The 26458-nt window shown below is 39.4% G+C and overlaps 1 protein-coding gene across 1 annotated transcript; it reads left to right on the forward strand.

Moving 5' to 3' along the window:
* The first annotated feature begins 1343 nt into the window (after positions 1-1343).
* Positions 1344-22187, forward strand: LOC101862651 (cerebral cavernous malformations 2 protein). The gene is made up of 12 exons (XM_005099221.3): positions 1344-1524; positions 9162-9344; positions 10885-10968; positions 11244-11342; positions 12258-12345; positions 12818-12864; positions 14037-14172; positions 15531-15576; positions 17710-17812; positions 18463-18604; positions 19667-19796; positions 21406-22187. The coding sequence occupies exons 1-12, from the start codon at positions 1474-1476 to the stop codon at positions 21563-21565; spliced, it is 1269 nt and encodes a 422-aa protein (XP_005099278.1). The 5' UTR covers positions 1344-1473; the 3' UTR covers positions 21566-22187.
* The last annotated feature ends 4271 nt before the right edge of the window (positions 22188-26458 follow it).

A 26458-nucleotide genomic window follows, 5' to 3' on the forward strand; every position in this document is an offset into this window, starting at 1 on the left:
AAGCTCTAAGCGGCTGAAGATCGACGTGGACAGGCGCCAGTAGCGGTGTCTGCTTGACTCCACATAGAGGGCGCCTATAAAGCCTACATCTAGATAAGGAAAAAATTACACCACAACACAGCTGCGTACTTACGTTTAAGTAATTATGGGGATATTTTTAAAAACTATAAATTCCTAAAATATTGCTTAAAATGTGATTCTGCTCCATTGCCACCCTAATTTGACGACGCTGATTTAAAAAATATAATAAGTTTGTGTCTACCGTGAAGCGCCAGCTCTGAAATGGCCATTTTTAAACTTAGTCCCCTGTCCAGTCGGTGACGTCACGCAAACCACTTAACAGCGTTCTATCTATGTTTTCGCCCTTAAGGCTAGATCTAGTGCGCATACACTCACACGTAAACACGTCCACCAAAGTTCAATCCGGCCAAAATATTTTTTTATACAAAAAAGGCAGAGATCAATATTAGATTCTACTGGCTAATGTGGTAGGGGTCACAGCCAATGGCCACTTTTTGTCCTTATGTAATCACTTAAATTCTGTTTCTTTTGTAAACAAACGGGAAGACAATTTCCAAAGAGCCCCGATCTACGCTTATCCAGTTGCTCCTCGCCCTAGGCCTCCTCAGATACTGAGAGGGCCAAAATCCTCGCCCCTTTGCCTTTACATTACCTGTCCAAATTGATAGCTTTCCATCTCTCGCCAAGTTCCCCCCGCCCCTTATTAACACACCATTGCGTTTGACCTCACCAATTTAATTATATTAAAATTTCGTTGTAAAGTCGTGTGTAGAGACATTTATAACTGCTGCAATGGTCCGGGAAGAGTTCATATAGTTCGGTGATCCCGCGGGAGCCAATTTAAATTTTAAGCTACCCACCAGCGCGTGTGATGTCAGTTCATGATAGGCTATCGCATTCATGCGAGTGGCTGATCTGTGACGCAACGGGCAGTTCAGATATCACAAACTTTAGGCCTAGATCTAATTCTTGGTTGATCGTTTGTGCCCACTCGGGTTTGGGTTCCTATAATTATTATCTGAAAAGCGGGATCTTAGCCGAATGTATTCATTAAAGTGCGGGATCTTATTGTGATTTTTATGTAGTAAAAATTATGTTTACTTAAAACAGCGGTATCTTCAGCGAACCGGGGCCATAAGCGGTGAGGTCTAACGCGCAGGCTATTGTATTTATTGAATTTATTGTAACGGTTGCTATCGATGAGTGTGGGTAGGCCATCTAGGCCTAGTTGTAATGCATAATACCACCGCCAGCCACGCCCACTGTTATGTTATGTAAACTGTGAACCAAGGGACAGCATTCAGTTTTACTCTTGTTTTTTTTATTTCCTCAACAAACACCAACTTCCGATTCTCCTCCAATATGGCGTCAGAAAAGCCTTCCGTTTTCAGTGATGCACAGTGATGTATTCCAGACAGTACTTGGGGATACCAGCACAATGATTACAGCGAAATGGATGACGACCCGAGGAATAAGAAAAAAGTGAAGGAAGGGTTTCCAAAGGTAACCACGACCGTTGATTTCAGTATAAATTACTCTGCACGGGCGTAGTGATGTCAGCTGACTGCGGCAAAGGCAAAGTTTGAAATAGAGATAAATAGGCCTACTAGATCTAGATCTAGATCTAGATATATAGATCTAGATCTAGAATCTAGAATAGATCTAGATCTAGATCTAGATCTAGATTCTAGATCTAGATATATTTTAGATCTAGAGATGGCTGGATTGTACTTTACCGGACCACCCGTCTCGGCCCGTGATTACTACTCACGCCTAGCCTAACTACGCACTCATAGTACTCTGCGTGCGGACAAAAGGTAGTTCCGCGGGCGACTTCGTGCACGCACAGCGAAGTCAGCGGCGACTGGCGAGGCGAGGTGAGCGAGAGGTGGTGGTGGTTGAGAGTGGGCAGGGGATTTAACTTTGGTGGACCACTGTGTATCATACCAACAGTGGGGTGGGGGGGTTCAGGGGGGCTTGCCCCCCTGGAAACTATAATAAAGAAAACACACAAAAATGCGAAACAATAACATGAGCGGACAGTCGTGTTTACATATCAATGGGGGGGTTTCAGGGGGGCTAGCCCCCCTGGTAACAATAATTTAAAGACACTCACACACAAACATATAAACAATAGCATGATAAGTCGCGAGCAGGGCCAATGGGGTTGCAATTATGCAAATGAGCTCTCGTGCGCATCTCTAGCCCTCCATTGTACTTTGCCGGACCAGGAGTAGGCCTAGGGCCTAGGCCAAGCCAGCAGAGTCGCGAGCAAATAAGAATAGTGGACCACGTGATTAGATTGACCAATTAGCCTCAAGGTGTCAGGGTCATGGGTCAAAGGGCACAGTGGCACGGTCGTGATGACTGAAAAACCCGGTAAGAGACGGCAGTCGATTGCTGGCAGTTGAAGAGTGAGGACGTAGAAAACTGAGTAGGAGAGTGAGTAGGGGAGCTCGGAAACGAAGAACAGCGGACCACTAGGCACCAGGGGCGCCACAGCGAAAGTAGTTCCGACCGGTGGTCCGGTAAAGTACAATCTTACCCTAGAGATTTAGATCTAGACTCTAGACTCTAGATATCTAGACTCTAGATCTAGATAAAATCTAGATCTAGATATCTAGATCTAGATTCTAGATCTAGATTGTAGATCTAGATTCTAGTAGAGTCTAGAATCTAGAACATGCGATTAAAAGTAGAAAGACGCAAACTATTTTTAGGTAAGGCGCCCATCTTGTTTGACGTCAGACCAGGATACCCCTCCGATCATGTGACTAAATCTAAGTATAGACAACCGCATGGCACCAAAGATGGAAGTGTCTATCATGTATATATGATTATGATGCTTAATCTACACCTTTCTCTTGGAAGTTCTGATAGCTGATTTGACAGCGCGTCTGCATTTGATGTCGTGCAATGAATTTTGGAGCGGTTCGATTCCGGTCCCGGACAGTTTTTTTTTCTCTTTTCCTCCTCCCGACTGACCAACAGTTCCATAAATTATAGGCCTAATTTGTAGGGTTGCTTTGAAGTTGTTTTTAAAAAAAAAATGTATTAGTGATTAAAAATGCAGGAGGGGGGGAGGCGGGGTAGATATCTAAATTTAGATATATAGATCTATCTAGATCTAGATCTAAACATCTAGTCCTCCTGCGTCTTTACGGCAATTTTCGTGCGGTCTTCCATCATGTCCACTAGAGATCTAGAATCTAGATCTAATCTAGAATCTAGATCTAGGAAATCCGGAATGTTACCGAAAACACATCGTTCCATGTGGGTATCCCAGGAAGTGATGACATCACATTACTAAAATTAGCAGCCAATCAGAAAGAAGATGCGTCTTTTCTACGTTTAACGGGATGTCCCACTAGATCTCTAGATCTAGATCTAGAATCTATATCTAGATCTAGAAAATCTAGATCTAGATTCGGTGATCTTGTGGTTCCGTTCGTTAAAGTCTACAATAATAATAATAATAATAGATAATAATAGATAGCATTTGTATAGCGCATATCCCCGCTCAGCAGCAGGCTCTATGCGCTTTACACTATATTATTACCCCAGCAGACCATAGAACACTCCGAAACATTCTCAGCTTCCCGGGATCCATTTGTTTACATCCAGAGAAGAAATCCAGAAGTCTTGATGAGCAAATTATTTAAAGATAACACTGTACACACAAAAAAGGGAGGTGGGGGGGGGGGGGGGGGAGGAGTTGATGTGAAGGCAGAAAAGAGGACCGAAATTCACCAAACAAAAACTAGGAAAATTGTTTATACAATGATTTTAAGTTTTTTAAAATTTAAGTGGCCAGCAGTTCACCGTATATATAGTCTTCTCAAATTGTTACAGGTAAGATTGTACTTTACCGGACCACCGGTCGGAACTCAGTGCTTCCACTCTTCCGTATTTTTACGGAAATCCGTACTTTCTGCTAGTTCCGTACTTGTTCCTCCATCATCATCAACTCCCTCCGTAAAAATCTGCGACAGCGTAGGACTATCGAAATTCCGTAGCAAAAGATCCGTACTCGCCTTCGTATGTCTTGTATAAGTTACGGTAATTCTCTCGGCAATAGTTTATGCTATAGAAACCTGCCAGATTGCGCATTTCCTGCAATCTGCCTTTATTCTACTCTGCCCCATGCATTCATTGCAGGCTTGTCGGCAGTACATTTTTTACCTGCAGATTGATCAAAATCTGGCGAACTTTTTGTGCCACTTTCTTCCTTTCTATCATTCCCTCATTCCGTCTGTCTATCTTCGGGTTGTTGCCGCGGCTGGAAGAATCTGCGCGTTGATCAAGTATATTGACATGTGATCTTAGACAGAAAATTACTGTCAGAAAGAATTTTTTTTGCAAATTTATTGTCTAGATCTAGAGAAATTATCATTGCGAAGATTCGGACGAGCAACAGTCGTTCTTACCCTTACACAACTACATGTAAACTGCGGTGGCAAGACAAACATACGACCGTTGTCGTTGCTTTAGTCTGAACGCATTATGAGGGATAAGAGATTTTTTGGTACATTTGGTCGGTCGGCCGCCGTTGTTATCCTAGAAGTAGAACGACTGTTTCTCATCCGAGTATTTTGTGTGAACGTGCAGTTAGTCGGACCCGTTAGTAAAATTGTTTCAATCGCGCATACGCATCACGTGACATGACATCGCCGTGTGAGTTCTGCGTGTCGGGGTCCGTCCGTTGACGGGGTCAACCTAAGTTCATGTATTTCGGGACTTATTGGTTGGGGGGGGGGGGGGTAGAGACTTTTGGACTAGGAGTGCTTAATGTGATGCTTCAGGATTTACAAAAAAATAATGATAACACGCACGCAAAGACACACAGAGAGCATATAGGCCGAGTCATTTATGGACACCCATGAAAATTTTTAAGTCAGCTTTGGCAGTCACCTTGGTGATTTGCTGTTGATCCCGATTTTTTTCACCAAATCCCGATTTTTCTCTCCCTGAGATCCTAATTTTGAGGCTTCATAGAATGGCAGGTCTGGTAACTGTATTGTGAAGGTACGGCCTACATATATCTATTCATTATTCCCAGGTTTGCCTTTTATCAGTATCAAAGGTGCAATGACAAATTAATTGAATTATAGTAGCAATGGAACAGGAACCTGCTTTTAAACATTGCCAGCAATGGAAAGATATATTGGTGAAGAAATCAAACAAGACAAAATCTGGGTGAAAAAATAGGTAGTATGAGTTGTTGGCAATCTCTTCAAACAGGCTCCCATATGCCATTTTCAACCCTCTAAAAGTACTAAATTTCAATTTCTTCGGGGGCTTCTCCTCCTGAACCCCCGCCGGGACTCTGTCCCTGGACCCTGCTGGGGGCCTCTGCGACCCCCAGCAGAATTTTCCTTACTTTTCAGCTTTAGCTGGTGGAAGCACTGGAACTACTTTCGCTTATGGTGCCTAGTGGCCCACTATTCTTCGTTTCCGAGCTCCCCTACTCACTCTCCTACTCAGTTTTCTACGTCCTCACTCTTCAACTGCCAGCAATCGACTGACGTCTCTAACCGGGTTTTTCAGTCATCACGACCGTGCCACCGTGTCCTTTGACCCATGACCCTGACATCTTGAGCCTAATTGGTCAGTCTAATCACGTGGTCCACTATTCTTATTTGCTCGCAACTCTGCTGGCCTGGCCTAGGCCTACTCCTGGTCCGACAAAGTACAAAGGAGGGCTAGAGACGAGATGCGCACGAGAGCTCATTTGCATGCAACCCCCTCGGCCCTGCTCGCGACTTGGCGAGTATCTACCCCGATTGTCCGTTCATGTTTTTGTTTATAATATCTGTGTGTGAGTGTCTTTAAATTATTGTTGCACCCCCCCCCTCCCCCCACTGTTGTTACATTGATATGTAAACACGACTGTTCGCTCATGTTATTGTTTCGCATTTTTGTGTGTTTTCTTTATTATAGTTTCCAGGGGGGCAAGCCCCCCTGAACCCCCCTCCCCCTCCCCACTGTTGGTGTATGATACACCATGGTCCACCAAAGTTAAATCCCCTGCCCACTCTCAACCACCAACTCTCGCTCACCTCGCCTCGCCAGTTGCCGCTGGCTTGCGCTGTGCGTGCGCGAAGTCGCCCGCGGAACTACCTTTTGTCCGCACTCAGAGTACTATGACTATGAGAGCGTAGTTAGGCTAGGTGTGCGTAGTAATCACGAGCCGAGACGGGTGGTCCGGTAAAGTACAATCCAGCCTTGTTACATTTCTTAAATGAAAGTTGACTGACTAGCAATGCCAATGAAAATTTAAATTTTCACTTTACCCTTTTTTTTTGGTACCTAAGAAAGAATTTTCAATTCTAAGAATTATGCTTCTTGAATTTTGAGAATCGGTTCATAAATAAAAAAAAGTTATGGGGTTGTAAAGGTCGGCAAAATATGGATGACCCACATATAAGAAAATACTCCTAAAAAGTGGACCACGCAGTAGCAGATTCTGTAAGAAAATCGACGATATCTCGGTAACTAATTGGAGTGTTCGAGAGAAACTTGGCTACCCGATGTGTTTTTGAGTGTAGAAATCATTTCTGCAGTCAGATTTACTACAAATTTCGTAGTTATTCTGTCATAATTAAAATTGTGGTGTACATATTACGATTTTGCGAAAAAGGGGTGTCGGGATGAGTCCATTTTATTTATAGCATCGTATCACAACATGGGATCTTTAAGAATATGTCGGCAGCGTGACTAAATAATTGCAAAGCTTTTTATGATGACTTTAGACCATGCCAACCGTAAAAGATAAGTTAATTCAATCTAGCATGCCGTACAATTAAAAATTCTTTTTCCCCGTTAAGACGCGAACACCCCGAGACGAGATAACCTCGCCTCGGAATACCCCCATTGCGGTGTTACAGGGGAATAGAGAGAAAAACAACCGGATGCGCGCGCCCGCCATTGCCCTATTTCAAGTGACCAATGAACGGGCCCGGAATAGTCATGCGGGGATTTGTAGGTCACATACATTTGCCACGAGAGTGAAGTGAAAATGGCCGGTCTCCGTGCGAAGCCGGTTTGGATAGGGGGGTAGTCGTGCATTTATGATCGGGTCTAAACAACTACTTGACACAGAATGTTCAAATTTGAGCACACTATAGAGGATAGATAGATCTATTACCATCTCGGCGTTGAAATTCAAACTCCTTATAGTTTTCGGTGTACACGATACGATAGTGTTCTCGACACCAAAAGTATAGGTTAATTTATGTGTACGAACTTCAACGTCCACATATCATTAGTCTGCCCTATTTTCTGATTGGTTGCCGAGTTTCATTCGGATTGGTTCGGAAATAGAGCAGACCGAGGTTGACAAAGTTAGTCACCTACGCTTCGGCCGGGTCCGCAAAATCGCCCGTAAACGGGGACCAAATTTTCGCCGCACGGGAAAGCCCGATTGGCATTGCTACAGAATAATAATGGATCCCTGTAGTGGTGCTGCTAGAGTAGAGAATGCCGGTGAAAAGGGGGGGGGGGGCGCGGGAGAAAGAAGGAGGGAGAGAGGGGAGAGAGAGAGGGGGGGGGAGAAAGAGGAAGAGGGGGGAGAAAGAAAGAAGGAGAAAGAGAGAGAGAGGGGGTAGAAGAGAGAGAGAGGGGCTGAAAGAGGTAAGGAGAGAGAGAGAGAAAAAGAGAGAGGAAGTTTATTTTCACTTTCCCTAATTGTACAACTTGTCTTGCACAACTACAATGATCCATAATATTATGATGTCAATTTGGTCAGACATGTGTAACAATCTGACAATACTATATATTGATCAAAAAAGCTCTCAAGAGAGAGGTAATGTGACTCTCTTTACACAGCACCAGTCATCATATTTCAAGGACCCAGATGACGGAGAAACCAATAGTTTATTCAATTGTTGATTTAATATCACTAAGAAGAGACAAGGATCATAGAAGATCGTAACCTCAAGCCATAAAGAAACTGTAAAGCAAGACTGTGCGTGTGTCACCACAAAACATTCACTTCTGAAGTTGGACAAAGAAATTTGCTCTCATAGCACAATGTCATATTTGTCTGGTAATTCTGTAATCAATATATATCATGATGTCACCCAGTGAAAACGTGCTAGACTAACTACGACATTATGACCATGGTTGCGATATCCAATGACTTGACAGCCAACTACATGAGTTCGATCAGTGACCATCTTGCCGCTTAAAATCATGAAATAGTTGTCCTCGTTTTGTTTGTTGATTTTCAGTTTTCTTTTCTCCCTTCTCATCCACAGCACACACCTGTCTTCTTTTTTTCCCCCTTTTGTTCTTTTGTTTGTTTGTTTGTTTTTGGGTTTTTTGTATTAATTTGTTATCTTTTATAAACAATTTCAGCAATTTTCGTTCTTTAAATTTAGCTTCTACTCGAAGTTGTACACACACAAGCACACACACACACACACACACACACACACACACACACACACACACACACACACACACACACACACACACACACACACACACACACACACACACAAGCACACATACACACACACACACACACACAAGCTCACACACGCGCACACACAGCCCAAGTAGTCGGCGCTGAGACCTAGTAGTGTAGCCCATCGCGGGCTAAGCGGCAAAACAGGCCCATCACAGCGAGATCTTGTCAACTGGCAAGGGAAACCCCGGAACATGACAAAAATAGATGGCGGCAATACGTCATCCATATTTGGGCCAATCACAGACGTGTGCTTGGTGCTTGCTTTAGCTTCATGCCACTGTTACTCACTGTTACTGTTTTGGTTTTGGGGAGTTAAACTGAATCTTTGGCTGCAGGGCACAATGGGATGACCGCTAAAAATAAAACTGTCACAAATCATTTGTTTACCACAAAAAATCTCAAACCAAATCGCAAAAAATAAATTTATGGAGAAATACAACAAGGGTGCATGCGTCTGACTCCACACTCCCCCCCCCCCCTCCCAATATTTTTAGGAGGGTTTATAACTATAGTGATAAAAGTCTATAGGGTTTGTTACATTTAATGGAAAACTAATAAATGTTTTAATTTGTATATCGCTATCATGTCATATTGTATGCCTAAAGAATATCATGTAAAATGTTTTCTTTTTATACTAAACATTTTTATTTTAAACAAAAATTCACAGCCTTTTTTTAGCCCCAAGTCCCGGAACGACAATCATTCTTCTCGAAATTCTCGACACGAAGCAACACCCCTTGCAATGTATGAGAAACGGCAGCGCGTGCTGAACAACTTTGAGCTCCAACCGCCAGAGTATCTGATCAACTCACAGTACCTCATAGAAGAACATGTGGAGAAAGCAGTCAGGGTAATGGGAATTCACATTTGAAAGTTGTTTTATCGTTCTTGCAGTATAATTTTATACACCACTGCCTATTCCTAGACATGTATGGCCTAGAGGTTACGGTGTTCGCCTCACGTTCAGTAGGTCGCGGGTTCGAATCCGGATAGCTTCTCAAAATTGTCTATTTTCATCTCCTTTCCTGCTCTCTAGGAATGTTCTGTCATCTGCTTTCACCTCTATGTTCTGCCCCCACCCTCTCACCTCCTTTGGCTCCCCCCCCCCCTCCTTTCTGGGCTCCCGGCTCTTTCTGCAGCCTTTCTACTGTTACTCCCTGACTCCTTCTCACTGCTGTATTTCAGCCACACCCCTGGTCGTATGGTAGGAAAGATCTGCACCTAGCATTCTTGGACAAGGGCAAAAAATCTTGGAGGGCCCGTGTGCAAGTTGCACACATTAAGGATCTCTTAATGGTCCAAAATCAATAAGAGTAGGCTTCGAGTGCCTCCCGGGCAAAATTCAAATTTCCTACCAACTGAAAATGTTTACTGTGTCCCGTGCGCTCATATGATTGTGTGCAGTTCCGAGCGCCATAAAGCACTTACCAAAACAAACAGACGTGTATGGAATTTTTTTTAAAAGATTGTTGAACTGTAATGTTCTTTTTCTAAAACAAGGAAATCGGGCCAAAAATAATTTAAGTGTCTCGATTAGAATGTTTTACTTTTATAATGATTTCAATACTTTGTCCTTTTTTTTCTGCCGAGTGTCAAAGAGTGTCATAATAACGTGCGAAGAGAAGGATGTGAGGTATAAAACTCTATGTCCCGAGTGGACGATGGGAGCGTCCAGTGAAACTCACCCAGTCCCTGAGTGGGCGGTCCCAACGTCTGGTCAGATGGCAGGGAGCATTAGGCATAATTACTGTGTAATGCAATCTCTTACGAATCCGAATAGATTTTATTTTAACTCGGAAGTGTGAGATGAATATGTTGTAAATTACTTCCTCTTTCACTTTGACGCAAATTATAGCCATTTTGTTGAATATTTTGCATGTATCCCCTGTTACATGTTTCATGAGATCTAGGAAAAAATTCCGTCAAAACGTGGAAAATAATTCCAAAGTTACAGAGTTACGTGTGCGACACTAAATATGTATTTTGGCTGGCTAGCACAGTATATCATTTTATTGAATAGAATTCAGTTTGTGTTGTGAAAATTGATCTGTGTTAAAAAGTTGTACTTCAGAGTTCATTATATATATATGGAATTATCTTCATTTTTAATTAATATACAGTATTTTAAAAAATCCATATCCTATTGTATTTTTAATTTTTGTGGATGGTTGGCTGGCTCTCTGGTGTGCTTTGCTCCTTCTTTCCTAACAAATATTCATCTTCCTTATTTCTCCTCGTTTTTTTTTTTTTTGTTTATTAAATATACACATGTTACTCTCAAGTAAAAGATCTAATCTCAAGCTCTTTTATGACCTATCTGTGTTTCAAGTGCTGTAAAATTATTACTAAAATTAACCCAATACTTCTCTATTATAATTTTTTTTTCTCAGTATGCTGGAGAAATTGACGGTGTTTCACCTCATATTGACATAACCAACCGAACTGATGTTTTGAGGATCATTGACAAGGGAAAAGTGAGTGAAATAATACTTTCATATTTGCTGCAAAAAAGCATATGATTTACCCTGCTGTAATTGTATATTTAGAGTGCAGATATTGTCACAGCTTTAAAATAAAGCTAGTTACAAGGGTGTAAATATTGAAAAATAAAGGTTGATGAATGTTTTCTACTTATACCTTTAGTTGTTGAAATTATTGTTAAAGCTGTCATGTTGTCATGTTCTTTCAATGCTCTAAAAAGCCTTTCCTTTTACTGTGTTAACCGTAGACTTATATGTTTTTATTTCAGAAACAAGAAGTTATACCTGCCCAGGTGTCCCCTGAAAACAATGCCGTCCTGAGCCTCAGTGTCTTCAACATCAAGATCAGCAAGTATAATGCCTCAGAGGTGCGTCATTGTATTCTTCGATGTATCGTGGACAATGACATTGATAACAGCAGAAGTGTGATTTGAGATTCTTTTTACATGGATTTCTGTTGGACTCTTTTTTTTTTTCACTTTATCAAATGAAAAGCTGTCAGGATATTATTTTGTGTGTAATTCTTCTGGAGCTTTTCAAAATTTTAAGAAGAGAGTAAATTCTGTCTAAGACATTTTTATCAATTGTGTCACGGCATAGTGGAATCAGGCCCTCGTCTCTTTTTGGGTATGTTGAATTATTGGTGTCATCTTCAAGCCTGTTCATTTGTCTATCTTTAATTTTTTTAAACCCATCTATCTGGAATAAAAGTCAAGACATGAGCGATTGAAGGAGGTGGGTTCACCTGATTTTAGAGGTAAAATAAGCAAGAAAATTGTCATCAAAGTTTGGTGATTTCTATTGGTTGAGGGTTCTTGGGAACTGAAAATTTACATTTTTTGTGCCTTTTATCAACGTTTTTCAGTAAAATCCACACAGAAATGTGTTTTAAAATGAAATGGACATAATACCTGTTGAGCCAAAAAACAAAAATTCGATAAGAATTGCAAAGCCGGCAAAAATATTCCTATGTCTTTGCTTTTGTTTTTTTGACAAGCGCCTGATTTCACCACGATGTCTCAGTTAGTGAAAGTGGTGTCCATTATGAATTCATGATGTCTTCCCTTACAGTATGTAATCGCTATAGTGCGTTTAAGAATGATTTGTCTTCTTCATCAAAGAAATATATTGTTCTGTAGGCTATGTGTTGATAAAGTAATGGAGAGCAGATGTAAAGAAGATAGGACTTTTTTTTTTCTTTTATAGACTTCTTGCTCTTCTTTTTTTCTTTCATAGGCTTCTTGTATTTCATTTTCTTTTTTTTTTCTCTCCATTATCCTCAGGATCTGTTGCTGAGAATCCCCATGCATGAAATTGCTGCCATTTGTTACATCAAAGATGACCAGCAGCACACCCTGGCCATTAAATTTGGTATGGTTGAATGTGACGATTCTATATAAGACTTTTTCATGAATTTGAACATTCCGTGTGCATGAATAATACAGGTTAGACTGAAAGTTTCTGTACACTGGTGTAATTGATGACAATTTTTGTTGGTATTCCCTCATGACTCATGAAGTTTTACCAACTGCGTAGTCCACAAGAGTAGTAGGATCATCTGTTTTCACAACAATCTTAACAATGCAGGGCATTTCTTATGAATTGAAATATATTTATTGAGATTCTCTGTGTCGTATATTTACTTTCCATTGTATATAGTATAAATGTTTTAGTGTGCCCTAAATACAAAGTCATTTCGGAGAGAGTTTTTCCATAAGTTTTTATAGTCAAAGTGCTTTAAAGAAAGAGTTTGTTATTACAATTCAAAATTTTAAAAACTCAGTTACAATGACACCTTCTCGACCATTCAGTAAAAACTGACTTTGTTTTGCTTCTTTCTCAGGTACCCCGGAGTCTTGCAAACTTGCCGTTCTGTACTGTGAGAGTAAGGTGAGTTTTCAGACAGTGCTTTTGTCTACCGATGTCTCTGTCAACCTATTTGGCACCTCTGACAGTTATTGCGATATGCTGTTTTCTCGTGGAATAACAGACTTTTTGTGATGTAGACAAGCAGGTTGATAAACAGAAATAAAGGACAGAAACTAGTTATGGAAATTTGGATTACTTTAAAAAAAATGATTTATATTAGTTTGCACATGCAAATTTAAAGGACTTTTTTTATTTTGCAGATGTAAATCAGATGATCTAGCAAATTTACTTCCTATTTAGCCCTGTGCTATTGCCATTACTGCTTGAAATTGAAGGGCTTACTATTTGCAGTTTGTGTCGTCTCCGCCAGGTCATTGGGTCGAGAGAAACAAATTTTCAGGAAGGACAAAACAGTTGGAATACAACTAGGTTTTGAACCTAGACCTTGAATATGTTAGTCGAGAATGTTGATGAATTGGGCCATAGCAGCTGCGTATATACCTTTAAATCCCTATAATGTGTGTCCCACCTTTGAAATAATCTGATGTAGATTTAAACCCATACAATAAAAGAATAGCTGGTAGTTTAAATGAAGCTTCTTAACAGGGATTTGAAATGAGTTCTTATTTGTTTCTTTCCTGTAATTTTTAGCCTTGTTTCCCAAATTGTTTTAGAAACATTTCTGTAATTGTAGCACATAGTGATGTGAGTTTCTCACTCTGTCGTAGTGAATACTTGAACTTGTTAAATGTACCACATGTCCCTCAGATGGTTAGGTGGTGGGCTCTCTGTTAATGTTAGCGTCTGCTCTTTCCACTTCTAGTCAATGTTGCCATTGCCACAATCTGTTCCTGGAAAAAAATATGGCCCTTTTCGTGCCAACTAATTGTCGTCAACTATCATGTCAATAGCCCTTGTGGATGGTTGTGGAGCCAAATTTGTAATTCTACTTCTTCACTCTCCCTCTGTATTTTATGTCTGTCTGTCTTGTCCTTTCCCAGCTTTGAATAACCACTATTATGTCTGTGTGCTTCATTTTACTAGAAACTCATCATCGTTGCCTCACTCTAGATCAGGATATAGGCCATGAACAAACATTTTCCACTTTTCCCTATCCTAGGCTAGCCGCTTGATGTTATTCCATGTCGTCCCACTTTTTTGTACTATGAAGTATAATGATCTAAAATTCTCAGACGGCTGCAGAAGAGATCTGTGCACTTGTTGGCCAGTGCTTTCACCTGGTCTACATGGAGGCCACAGTGGACCTTCTGGAGAGACAAATCCGACCCCTGGAACTGGGGGGAGGGGGCAGCACACCCACGGGCACTGGTAGGCAAACATGGGTTTACTTGTTTTTAGAGGACAGGGTGGTCTGAGGGAGAAGTGAAATGGAGGTGTCTTATCATCGCTGTCACAAGCAGTACACTTAAGTCTCAGTTTTGAGAATTTTCAATATTTACACCCTCTCAAAGCACCTTTCAACATCACCAAAATGCAGTTTAATGCTCTAGTTAATTCTTACAATGTTGTTGCTTTTCATGGTTCCTGATAGGAACAACACAACAGAAACTAGTTTTTTTGTCTCTGACCTAAAAAGTACCAAAAACGAATTTAAGTGGATTGCTTGTTGACACCAATGTCATGGGGTTGCCAGCATAAAAAATCTTTTATTAAAACTGAAGTGGGAGTGTGCATTCTTGTTGAAGTTTAACGACATCCAGTCTCACTGCTGATAGTTTCAAAGAAAAAACATTTGTTCCCATCTTTGTGACATAGGATTTTGAGAGAAGTGTTACCAAGGAAAGGTGATAATAATAACATCTGAACCTCAATCTTTAGGGTATCATTGTATTTGAATAAATGAATGACTGACCTACTGTACTGTCCTTCTTGATCTGATAAGTCATGTGCATGTTAACAAAGAGTCTACATAACAAGATGGTTCACTCAGCCAAAAAAGTGTCCGCGGAAGTCCGCTCATTGGTTCAGATGGCGCTGCAGTCTTTGTTTTGAAGCTCTCTTTCGTTTCTCCAGAAGAAGAATAGGAATAGCACCCCCTTGCACATCAGCTGTTCCGGTTCGCTCAGTGCTGAGTTTTGGGTTTTATTTTATTTCAATGACCTCTCGCCTCTCATTCTAGCCAAATAAAGCCAAATTAAACAATGAAAATAGTCGCCCCTTTCACTCGAAAAGGATTTTTGTCAGCGGAACTATTTTAAGAAGGCGTTATTCCGATATTTTAATTATAATTTTTACAAAACTTGTTAGTTTCACTTTTATTTTTTTCCACACAAGTAGGGTAACTCTGTTCGCAAAGCGGGCGCTTTTTCGAAGATGGTGCCTCCAGATTTTAAGGACACTTTTTTAATTGGTTCAAAGAGAGGAGTGAACCATTTTGTTATACAGAATCTTTGGTGTTAGGTACTATTTTCTTAGTGTTAGAAATCATGTAAGATTTTGCAAGTCTTCTTATTGAAGAAGACTTTGAATCTAAAATGAACCATGTTTTTCTATGTATATATTTCAAAGGGGAGACGTTCTTTTCTCTGCATATTCTATTTGGGAAGGGGGGGGAGGATTTCCATTTGAAAAAAACGTTGTTTGTTGCTTTTACCTTTTTCTTTAAGGCTTACTTTCACATACTGCTGTTATTTTATGTATGTATTTTTGTATTTTTCTCCCAACAGTTTCTACAATCGTGAATAACACAAGACAAGCCAACAAGCATTCTTTGTGAGTGTTGATTCAATAGTGGAATATTTTGATATTTCAATTATTTGACAAAGGGGATAGATTTGAGATTCTTAATTGTGGCTACTTACCTTCTGATTAGTCTCTAGGCCCTTTCCAACATTCATGATTTTAAATGAAGTGAATATTGTTATACCTCCTTTTTTGGTACCTGTATGTTACCACTGACACAAGAAAAATGGGCAGTGATCGTTTAAAATCTTTACTACTCCTCCTGCAAAATCACTGTCGAATGGAGAGGCATTTAGTTTTCTTCATGACAATGATAACATGTTATAATTGTGTGTTCAGATATGATGGAATGGAGTTACTAGTCAAGTATATCATGACCTATGATGCCACTTTTCATTTGATCTCCAACTGGAAACTGGGCGCTGTATTAGCTCATTTAATATCTTGCTGGACTACAGTGTAGATGACCCAGGTTCAGATCCTTAATGAGACAGGTTTGGACTAAGTATGTTTTGTGAGTTTTCTTGACTCTCCAACCACTAAGACTTGGTTGTCGGTTGTCATTTTGGAAATGGACGTTGAATCAACGGTTATGCCTCTTAGATAATTATTCTGTGTTGGAGGGGTTTTGGACCCAGGCCTTGCTAAACACGGCAGAATACTTACACAACTGCATTATGTGCACCTGCTCTATACATAACTACCACTTTCCCGCTAAATAGCGGAAACTCCGCTTCACCTAGCTTTTCCCGCTACTTTCCTCCCGCCACTGGACCGCTCTCGGTCGCAAATTGCGATATATTTTTTTCCCCGCGGAAAACACCGAACTGGGAGAGAGACGAAAACGCGGTTTGCGCATGTCCGCCCAGAAGCTTTCTACTTCCGTTTTTCTAGGCCTAGCTCTAGTTTCACATTGTTTATCGTTGTGGAGCAACACTGTGACGATGGGGCATCGGGATGTTAGCGCAGCGAGTTGTCATTGAAAACGGTGGGAATTTGAGAGAAATTGATGCAGAATGCAAAAATAAAAGGAGCTGGAATGAGAAAGAAGCAGCCGGTGTGCGACTTGAAAAGTTCATTAGAAAATTGAACAAGCCGCTTGCTGTGTGCACTTATTATTTGGTGCGATAAAGGAATCGCGGCACTCCTGTACAATTGCGGTCCCGTTTGTTTACATGACGGCTATTGTGGCTGTGGAAGTTGGTCTAGATCTAGATTCCAGATCTAGATAATCTGTCTCTAGACATAATCTAGGTCTACACATATTTTAGATATCTAGATTCTAGATCTAGATTAGATAGCCTAGGCTATAATTTTAATTCAATTCGATCACTAAATAAGAAACACACTACAGGGGCACTAAGTGCAAACTGGACTGCAATTGTACAGGAGTGCCGAAATCTCTCAGTACTGCGGCAAAGGTGTTGCCTCCCTGATCCAATACTGCTCTACATCGATGTACAAGTTTAAAGCGAAAGAAATCTTTTTATGAGACACCAGCTGGCAACTATCACTGGATTTTTAGCAAGTCCAAACTGTGTCAAAATGACTCAAATGTTTGTTAGTCAATTTAGTGCCTTTGTTTTGTTTTTTTTGTTTGTTTGTATTTTTTCAAATACATTTTTATTCAGTTGTCTATGGTTAACGAATATGACAGTTTTCCCTTCCAAAACCGTAGGGTAGATTTTCCGGTATATTGCCTCTGGATCTCACTGGTTTTACTCCGGCCTTCGGAGAGCTCGCGTACGCCTTCGCGTAAATTCCCTCCTTTTTTGAAATTCCTGAGTGGCAGCTATGTCTATAATATTTATCAGTGTCAAAAGGCTTGACTTGTTGGCCTTCGCGATGTGATTTGAAATTTTACAGTTATTTCTTTCTTTTCGTATCTGACAATACAGAAGGACTCAAGTCAACTGTTTTGACTAAGTGATGTCGTGTGTATGCCTTCTTCTTGCAGGCTGTTGTTAAAAGATGCATCTGTTAAGTCCTTCCTTTTTCCTGACCTTCTGTTGTTCCTGTCTGCCTGTCTTTCTCTTTCCTTGTACTGTATGACCGTTATTATGTCAATGGGCTTCTCTTTACTCAAACAAATGAACAAGTAGGCATTCTTATTCTTTAGAAAACTCAAATGTGACTGACACATCATGTCATGCTTTTTGGCAGTGAAACAGAGTCACGGTTTTCACGTGTGCCGAGTGATTCCGGCAGTAATCGTAACAGCGACAGTGTCACTGGAGATGAGCTGTTGAAAGACTACATGACAAAGGTAAGATTTTTTGCCCTCATTATGGCTGTCTTTCCCATTTGTGAGTCTGGGGGGGGGGGGGGTGTTATGTGATGTGCTTGTTCATCTCAAAGATGTGGACCATTCCATGAAAAAGAAAACTGCAGTGTGACAGATATAACCTGGGGCTGATTGCCTGCTGAAAATATTCAAAGCAGTGATAGAGCGGTTTAAAAAAAAAATTTGTTAGCAGTTACATGTTTCTATTTGAAAACGTATGAATAATTGTGTGTATGCACAATTTTAACAATGACCATTTCATAGTTGAAAATCTGTCAAGATTGATCTTTTTTTCTCCCCCAGTGACGTGTATGTTTGAAAGCACGTGGTCATGTTATAGATGTAATAGTGACTGTGATACGGTCTTAGCAAATTTGCTGACAGACTGATAGGGGTTTTTTTCCCCTCAGGCTTTCACAATGACAACAGGTGTATGTTTGAAAGCGCTTGAATAATTTTGGATGTATGTGTATCAATTTTATAGTGACGACATTAGAATTGGCATAGATTTCTATTTTAAAAAATTGTCTGTGGCTATCTCATTCATCTCCTTCAGTTTTTTCTCTGTCCAGCTCCTTCACCACCTCTTTCTGTATTGCTCATTCAGATTTTTCTCTGTCCATCTGCTTCAGTTAACCACCAAGCTGAATGCGGAGGAACTGCGTAAGTTTGCTCAGCACCTGCAGGAGGACTGGCAGCGGGACAACCGGTTTGACGAGTTCTGTGATAAGGTCCTCGTCCTCCTCGGGCCGGACAGGAAACAGCTTTTATCAGGTACTTGTTTTGAGAGCAAATCCTATATGAGGCTTCACAAACAAGCCAGAAATGCTGAAATCAAGAGAGAAGCCCCTCAAGCTGTGCACATCCACAAGTGGAAGTAGACCTTTTAAATGTTCAAAATGTATACTTTATATTCCATCCCAGCTTGCAAAATATGCCTTTTTGTCATATTATGGGTTGAGGTCTCCTTTCTTGATTAAAATATGTTAAAATCAGGGTGCATGATGTATCAGGCTTCATGAATTTAAAAAATACTGAAACCAAGAGAGAAGTCCACAAGCCGCGCACCTCCACAAGTGGGAGTGGGGGGCTTTTAAATCATGTTCAAAATATGGCAAATTTTTCATCGGCCACAGCAGAACTCACAAGTCATCTTAACAGTTAAAATCTTCAGCTTCTTTTATTTCGCTGGAGAAATATTATTCTCCTATGCTGATGTATTGGTCATGGTCAGACATTGACGGACGAGCTATTATAAAATTTAATTATTTGAGAGGAGTTTGTACAGAGCTCGACTTTCACAACTGGGTATGCCGTGAGATGCTGGTTGTACCCAGTGAACACTGCTAATTGGATTCAGTTGAAGTGAGCTGGGGCCAGCTAGACTTTCCCCCAGGGAGGGGCAAAAGCTACTTTTTTGGCTTAATACAACAAATTTGAATCGCAACCTTGAGAAATGAACGAATTTGAAGGTCACAGTCAATTTTTGTCAAATTATGCCAAAACGCTTGACCCTTCCATGAAGGAAAATTTGGCTGTCTCTGACTCAGTTCAATGAATACGATTGACAGTGTGCACTTGGTATTACCTACATTTTGAAAAGGCAACTCCCAACCCATCCGCCAGCCTCCTCTCCATCCTCATCCTCCATCACCTTCTCTGCAGGCAAGAATGAAAGTAGAAAAAGAGACTGACCCTAATAACAATAACAGGGTGTTTTTTTGCACATGTCAGTCTTATTTTATCTGTGTCTTACGAGGTACTGAGTTCTTAACATAGAAACAATTTGTGTGAGATATCTTGCATTTTCTTGGATGTTATTTTTTTTAATTTCAGAAATGCTGCCATTCATTCCAGTAGACAACTATCAACATTTTGAAGAATTTCTTCGGAGAAATGACATCTTACTTTTAGAAAATTCAAGCACTTTGTCAAGTTCGCGGACGAATTTACGAAGTTATCCGACGTGAGTTTTTAACTTTCTCATTTTATTTTGTTGGCTTCCTGTTTCTCATTTGAACGTGTATATTGCTGTACTTTATATTTTTTTAAAATTTTGTTTGTTTTTTTGTTTTCCTTACACTAGTATTGACCTGGACTTGCTGATCTAGATAAAGAGACAAGAGAGTATACTGTAGATTAGCAAAGGTAGTTACAGTGTTTATGTTGTTCTATTGACATTATTTATGTGTGACTCATCATGCGGGTAAAGTTATTGAGATATGTGACTCTTTCTTGAAATGCCATTAATAATAATAATAATAAATAGCATTTATACTGCGCATTTCCATTTACTAAAAGATGCTCAATGCGCATTACAATGAAAAAGACATCACATCTTAAAAATTAATCGACACAAATGTGTACGTAAAACAAAGTATTATACATATAATATAAATGCATATGTGTAAAATTTTATACCAGAAAAACAGTCTCGCAGTGAGGTTGAAAATGTGTTCACTAAAAATATACAATGCAATAAAAATTCACGAACAGTCAAAATAAAGTTGAAAATTAATGTTGTACTGTTGCCTTATTTTTATGTTTGACTCTTTATAGGAGTGACCTTATTTATGTGTAACTTACTATATGAGTCACATTATTAATTTGTGACCCTTGTGGGCAATATTAGTCATCATAGCATTAATGTTGTATTTGTGAGCTTATCTATGTGTGACCCTTTATGGAAGTGACCATATGTATGTCTGTCTTCTCTTGAGTGATGAGGGATTTTATTTGTTATGGGTGATTCTTTTATGCGAGTGACTTTGTTAATAAGTGATTCCAGATATGTATGTCTTGTCTCTTGAACGAGTGACTTTATTTATTTATGCGTGATTCATATGCGAGTTACTTCATTAATAAGCGATTCCAGATTCTTTTCCCATCACTCAGCGGGTGATTGGAAGGTACCACTGGTCGGTCCTACTTCTTCACTTCCCCTCTGTTGTTTCGGTCTATCTACTTTACTTTTTCCCAGCTCTAAATGACCATTGTTGTGTCGATGTACTTTTTCTTTACTCAAACAAGACAAATCAATACCATCCCTCAGCTACTTTCATTCCACAAATTCAGCGTAAGGGTAAAATACTGTGTCACAACGTGGAGGAATCAGGCGCTTGTCAATTTTTGAGTATGTGGAGTTATTGGTATCAACTTAAAGCCTGTTCATTTGTCTTGCTTTAATGAAAAAGTCATCCATTCATATTGAGTAAAATTTGAGATATTTGCTATCGAAGGAGGTGGGGGGCACTCAGTTTCAGAGGTAAAATTAGTGAGAAAATGGCTGCCAAAATGTGTTGGCTTCTAAGGCTTGAAAATCCTTGCAAATTTACTTTTTTGTGCCTTTGATCAACATTTTTTCAGTAATATCCACATGTAAATTGTGTTTTAAATGGACATAAAAGGTGTTGAGCCAAAAATAGAAAAAAATTTTAACTGCCCAATCGCCATGAAAATGCTGATTTCTTTGATTTCATTATTTTGACGAGCGCCTGATTTCACCACGATGCCTCACAAATGTCTTTGAACATGGTGCACATTACTTACTCTTGTGTTGTGGTGCGTCCCCACAGGCGGCGCTCGCTGGGAGAGGTGTCCACCACCAGCAGCGTGAGCAACAACGCCACCAGCGGGGAGGCCCTGGACCACCTGCTCGACCTGGCCAACGCCCAGTACAACAGCGTGGACGTGGATATTGACCCCACCCACGACGTGCCCAGCGAAGATTACTGAGTGATTCTGATTTATGTGTTTTATTTTATACCCTACCACCAGTGTTTTACGTGGCAGGAGTTGTGAATATAGTCACCACGGTCATGGCCTTACTGACAAAGTCTTTTTTTTTTTTTTACTTGTGAGAAAACTTAAGGAAGACGGTGCTTACGAAAGTCAACCTTTTGACTTGAGCAGAAGTGAAAGTATCTTGTGTAACTGGACTTTGAGGACTGAAGACAAGACCGTGCTGTACTGAGGATATGGAGTAAGGCACAGGCATTTTTGCCAAACCAGTGACTGGAAGTCTGGGGAAAAAAATGACCTGGGCAGTTGTGTAATAACCTTGACAAAACGTTACCTTAGGATTACAAAGTTCTGTCTGCTCAGTGAATAGTTTTGAGAAATTTGACATAAAATACTTTGAATTTTACAACATGTGAACTTTTTCAAATGCAATTCTTTGAATATCTTGATAACTCTGAATAGTCATACGATTTTGATGGAATAGGTAGAACATTTGTGTCACGACACAGTGGAATCCGGCTCTCCTCAATTTTTGGGCATGTGACGTTATTGGTAACTTACTGTCAATGAAAAAAAGTACTCATCTATCTTGAATAGAAGTCGAGATGCTTGCGATTTAAAAAGGTGGGGTCGCCTGGTTTCAGTCGTAAAATTACTGAGAAAATGGCCGCCAAAGTTTTGGTAGTTTCAAATTACCTATTTGTGGCTTTAATCAACGTTTTTCAGTAAAATTCACATGAAAATATGTTTTTATATGGACATGTAAGGTGTTGAGTCAAAAAACAAAAAACTGATAAAAATTGCCAGCCTGGCAGAAAAATTCCTGTTTCTTCGATTTCGTTTTTTGACGAGCGCCTAACTTCCCCTCGATGCCTCGTATTTGGTTTTGGATCTCGAGGTCTAAATAACTTAATACAGTAAAAAATGGCAGAAAAAACTTTGTAACTCTTAGGGATGCACCACTGCTCTGTGCCGAGTTTCGGGTTGGAGGCCAGATGATGTGGCCTTGTTGGGAGTAGAGAGGTTTAATTAGCTCACTGCAACGTCTTTTGCCATGGAGGAATTAGCTCACTGCATCATCTTTTGCTGTGGTTTCCCCTTGGGAGTGAGTTATGGTTTCCGTAAATATTGATGGTGGAATAGTGGAAGAACATTTTAGAAATGACTTGAATCTTTGTCAATTTGTGTCTTGTGCTATTCCTAAACAGCTCGCAGTTATTGCTAGAGTTAAAGATAGAAGTCTAATGTGAAGTTGCCATATGATTTTGGTTTCATTATAATAGTAAATGTTTCCATGGTGATGTGCCTAATTAAACATTTACTTCCTCTGTATCATGATTTTAGGTGTAGGTTATTTTCAGGATATTAGATGCAGAATAAGGTCCTAAAGATTTGTATGATTTGTTCTACTGTACAGTGTTTTCCTTTTAAGGCCATACACGGGTTTTGTTTAATTTGTTTTAGTTTTAGTAAAGTTTTTATGGCGCTGGCAACTGCATAAGGTCATATGAGCGCCAATCACTCGGACTGTTGGGATCTGGTTTAGGTCTAGACAATGTTTTTGGGGTTTTAGAAACTTCCCTTGAAAATTGTGTGCTAAATCGGATGGAAGTAGTCCCAAAGTCGTATTTCAAAGAGATTGCTCCATAAAGTCTGAAACATTGTGAGCCAATACAATGCTTTAAAGCAATTTTAAGACGTTTTTGCTCCTTTCCTCAAAATGTTAATTTTTTGGCTTTAAAAGCTAAAAACTCAAAAACTGTTCAAGATAAAGACATGAAATTTGGAGGGATAGTGCACCATGCAATTCCAAATAAAATGACGCTAGCTTTTTGTAATTTATTTTTTAAAATACATTTTTAATGATTTTTTTGCTTTGCTATTTTGACTATTTTTGTCATTCGCGAATATGCATGTCTTCTAAAAGTTATAAAATTATTATTATTTACAATTTCAAGAAAAGCAAGCGATAAGATTATTATTTACAATTTCAAGAAAAGCAAGCGATAAGATTATTATTTACAATTTCAAGAAAAGCAAGCGATAAGATTATTATTTACAATTTCAAGAAAAGCAAGCGTCTTTTTCTTAAGGTTTGGATGCAGATTACAAATATATGATTAGTTCACAGATAGCATGGATGGTTTATGAGTTTTTAACTTTGAAAATGGTCCTTCAGATAGCCCGATTTGACTCTAAATTGCCATTTCCGTGATTATGTAACTGGTAATGATTCCCAAAACTGATTATTTTTTTATCCTTGAAAGGAATACTTTGAGAAAATGAGAAAAAAGAAGTAAAAATCACATAATTGTAGATTTTGGTGCTAAGAAGTAGAGTGTGGCCTAAATACAATTCTCTTGGATGTTCTGGAAAACTTGTGACAATTCCAATTATTTGAGAGCCATGGGTGAAATCGTATCTGGATGGAAAGCCATTTGATGCTCACAGCTCAATCCGCTTATTTGGACGCTCAAGTTTGAACAGGAGACAGCACTTTTTTTCACGAGTTTCAAAAACATTCTGCAAAATTACTTCAGTTACTTCGAAAAAAAATAAAGCTTCCAACTTGCACCACCTCTCTAACATATTTGTCCAAGGACCTGGGTTTGCCGTTGTCATTGCTACGTTGTTTTGGTTTGGGTTCTTTTTTTAGATAGGGGGGAAGTTATGGATGGAGAAATAATGAAAGAACCAAAGACTGTGAATACAAAGAAAGTAACTTTTGCTTGCAAGTTTGCTTTGTACTAGCCTGGTACTATAATGCTGGTCATTGCTGTTTTTGACTTACCATGTCGCCATACTCACCTAAGTCACTGACTGTTAATGTTGAAGATTTCACAGGATGTCTTAGACTTTCTGTGGCCTCTCGCACAAAGTACCTCTTTCTCAGTAGGTATTTGAATCCTTCATATTTTGTATTCCAATGCCTGGATGTACTCAGAGATAATGGAAAATAACGTTAACTTACTTTTGTGGGCTCTGTGGTAAATACCAAAATCTCTTAGATGGTTTGTACCGGAGACAGCTGATATATGGAGATCGGGCAGAATTTATGTTAGTGTTACCAATGATAAACGACTTGATTAATTTGGCAAAATATGTTACTTTCATGCAGTTGCACTGTTTATCGTTACGACCGTTTGTTAATGCCTGTTGAGCAGTCAAACGAAACTAATCGGGCAAGTCATCATTAGTCTTATGATTCATTGTTTACTTGTGCTCATTAAAGTTGTCAGTACGATTGTCATGTGTTCATGTTATTGAAAAATCTCTGGTGAGGTGCTTGAAAGATTGGAACAATTTTACCTCTGGTGTTTGTTCGTTAGTTTCTTGCAAATGTATTGGCATCAAGATTTTATTTGATTATGCCCTCTCTTAAATGACGGATGCTGTGTTACATTTCTTATGGGTTTTTTTGGTGCTCTAATTTGTTTTGTGTACTGCTTTCTGTTTCTGGAAAAAGAATGTGATAAATTTGCTGTGCCTTTTTATTACCTATGGCCAAGTTCATTCTTGTTTTACTGTAAATTCCTGCACAAAATCAGCCTCTATGAAGTGTGGTCAGTTGCAAATTTGACAAATGATTTCTAATTTGTAATTTTGACAAAAATTTCAAATTTTGCATGGCAAATGGGATGGTTTCCATGTCTACTCACATCACACTATTTTTAAACATTTCAAGCCTTTTCCTGGTGTAGGTGTTTATGCTATTCTTATCAAAGAAATAACTCAGCTTTCATTGAAATGACTCAAAAATAGTGCATGACTGCTGAAGAGTCCTTTGAAATCATTTTATTCTTTAATGGTGTGCTTTTTGTGAGAAAAGGTAAAGGTTCTTCAGCATGTCAGTACGTCCTGAAATGGAAGCTTATTACGACATAGGATGAATGCTGGTTAGTTGTTGGAGTCTGGGCCCCTGGGCACCATTTAGTTGTGACTGTCTATGTGTCATGAATGCCTCAGAGGTGTTATGCAGACGTCTGTGAGTTCATTGTTTTTATGTCTTGGTTATGGTTTCAATGAGCATCCTTATGTTGTACATTTTTTTCATGTTCATTATGATGTCTTAGAAAATTAGATGTGGACATAGATGGCGTGTTACTTAAAGCACATTTTCTTTGGTACTTTGTAATAATGGAAGAGAGTATTTTATTTTAGTTTTCAAGAAAATTTCCTTTTTTTCCCACAAAGTTAGTAATATATATTGTGTAGTCGAATGAGATTTTTTTCTTATTTTAATCTTTCGTTTTGTTTTGTTTTCTTTTAACTGATGATAACAATACAATCGAATGTTACAGTGAGAGTAATGTTTTGTTACGTCATCTGAAAAAAAAATTTCAAATTTCATGAACTATTCGTCATCATAAAACTTACACCCTGCTGCATGCCTCAGTGAAGTCATTTAGACTGGAGTTATGCCAGTGTACTTTGTGCCATGTTCCACATGCTTGACGGAGAAATTTTTCTGTGGATTTTTTCATTTCATGTCATGCAGAGAGAGCTCATTATAATAAATCGAATTTCAGAATTTTAATTAAGTGAAATTGCTCTTCATGAAGTGGGTCAGGAGGGTTTGGTGAATCACTTTCGACTCAAAACTTGTGTTAAAGACGTATAACTTGTATTACATGTAATAATAGAATTAGTCGGCTTTGGTTCCCAAATACAGTATAACACAGATAGCTCAAATTTATCAGGACCAGCCTCAGTAGTTTGAGGGATTCGTAGTTCGAGGGATATCTTACAAAGATAAAGAAGAAAGAAAAAAACCTGAACTGCAGGCACAGTTCAACGGATGCGTGATTTCGAGTCTTCTGTGTTTGACCTATCAGTGTTATACTACTGTACATCTATTTTGAACTCTGAGCAGTTCTTGATATTTTG

The sequence above is a fragment of the Aplysia californica genome, unplaced genomic scaffold, assembly GCF_000002075.1.
Source record: "Aplysia californica isolate F4 #8 unplaced genomic scaffold, AplCal3.0 scaffold00206, whole genome shotgun sequence".
Lineage (NCBI taxonomy): Eukaryota > Metazoa > Mollusca > Gastropoda > Aplysiida > Aplysiidae > Aplysia > Aplysia californica.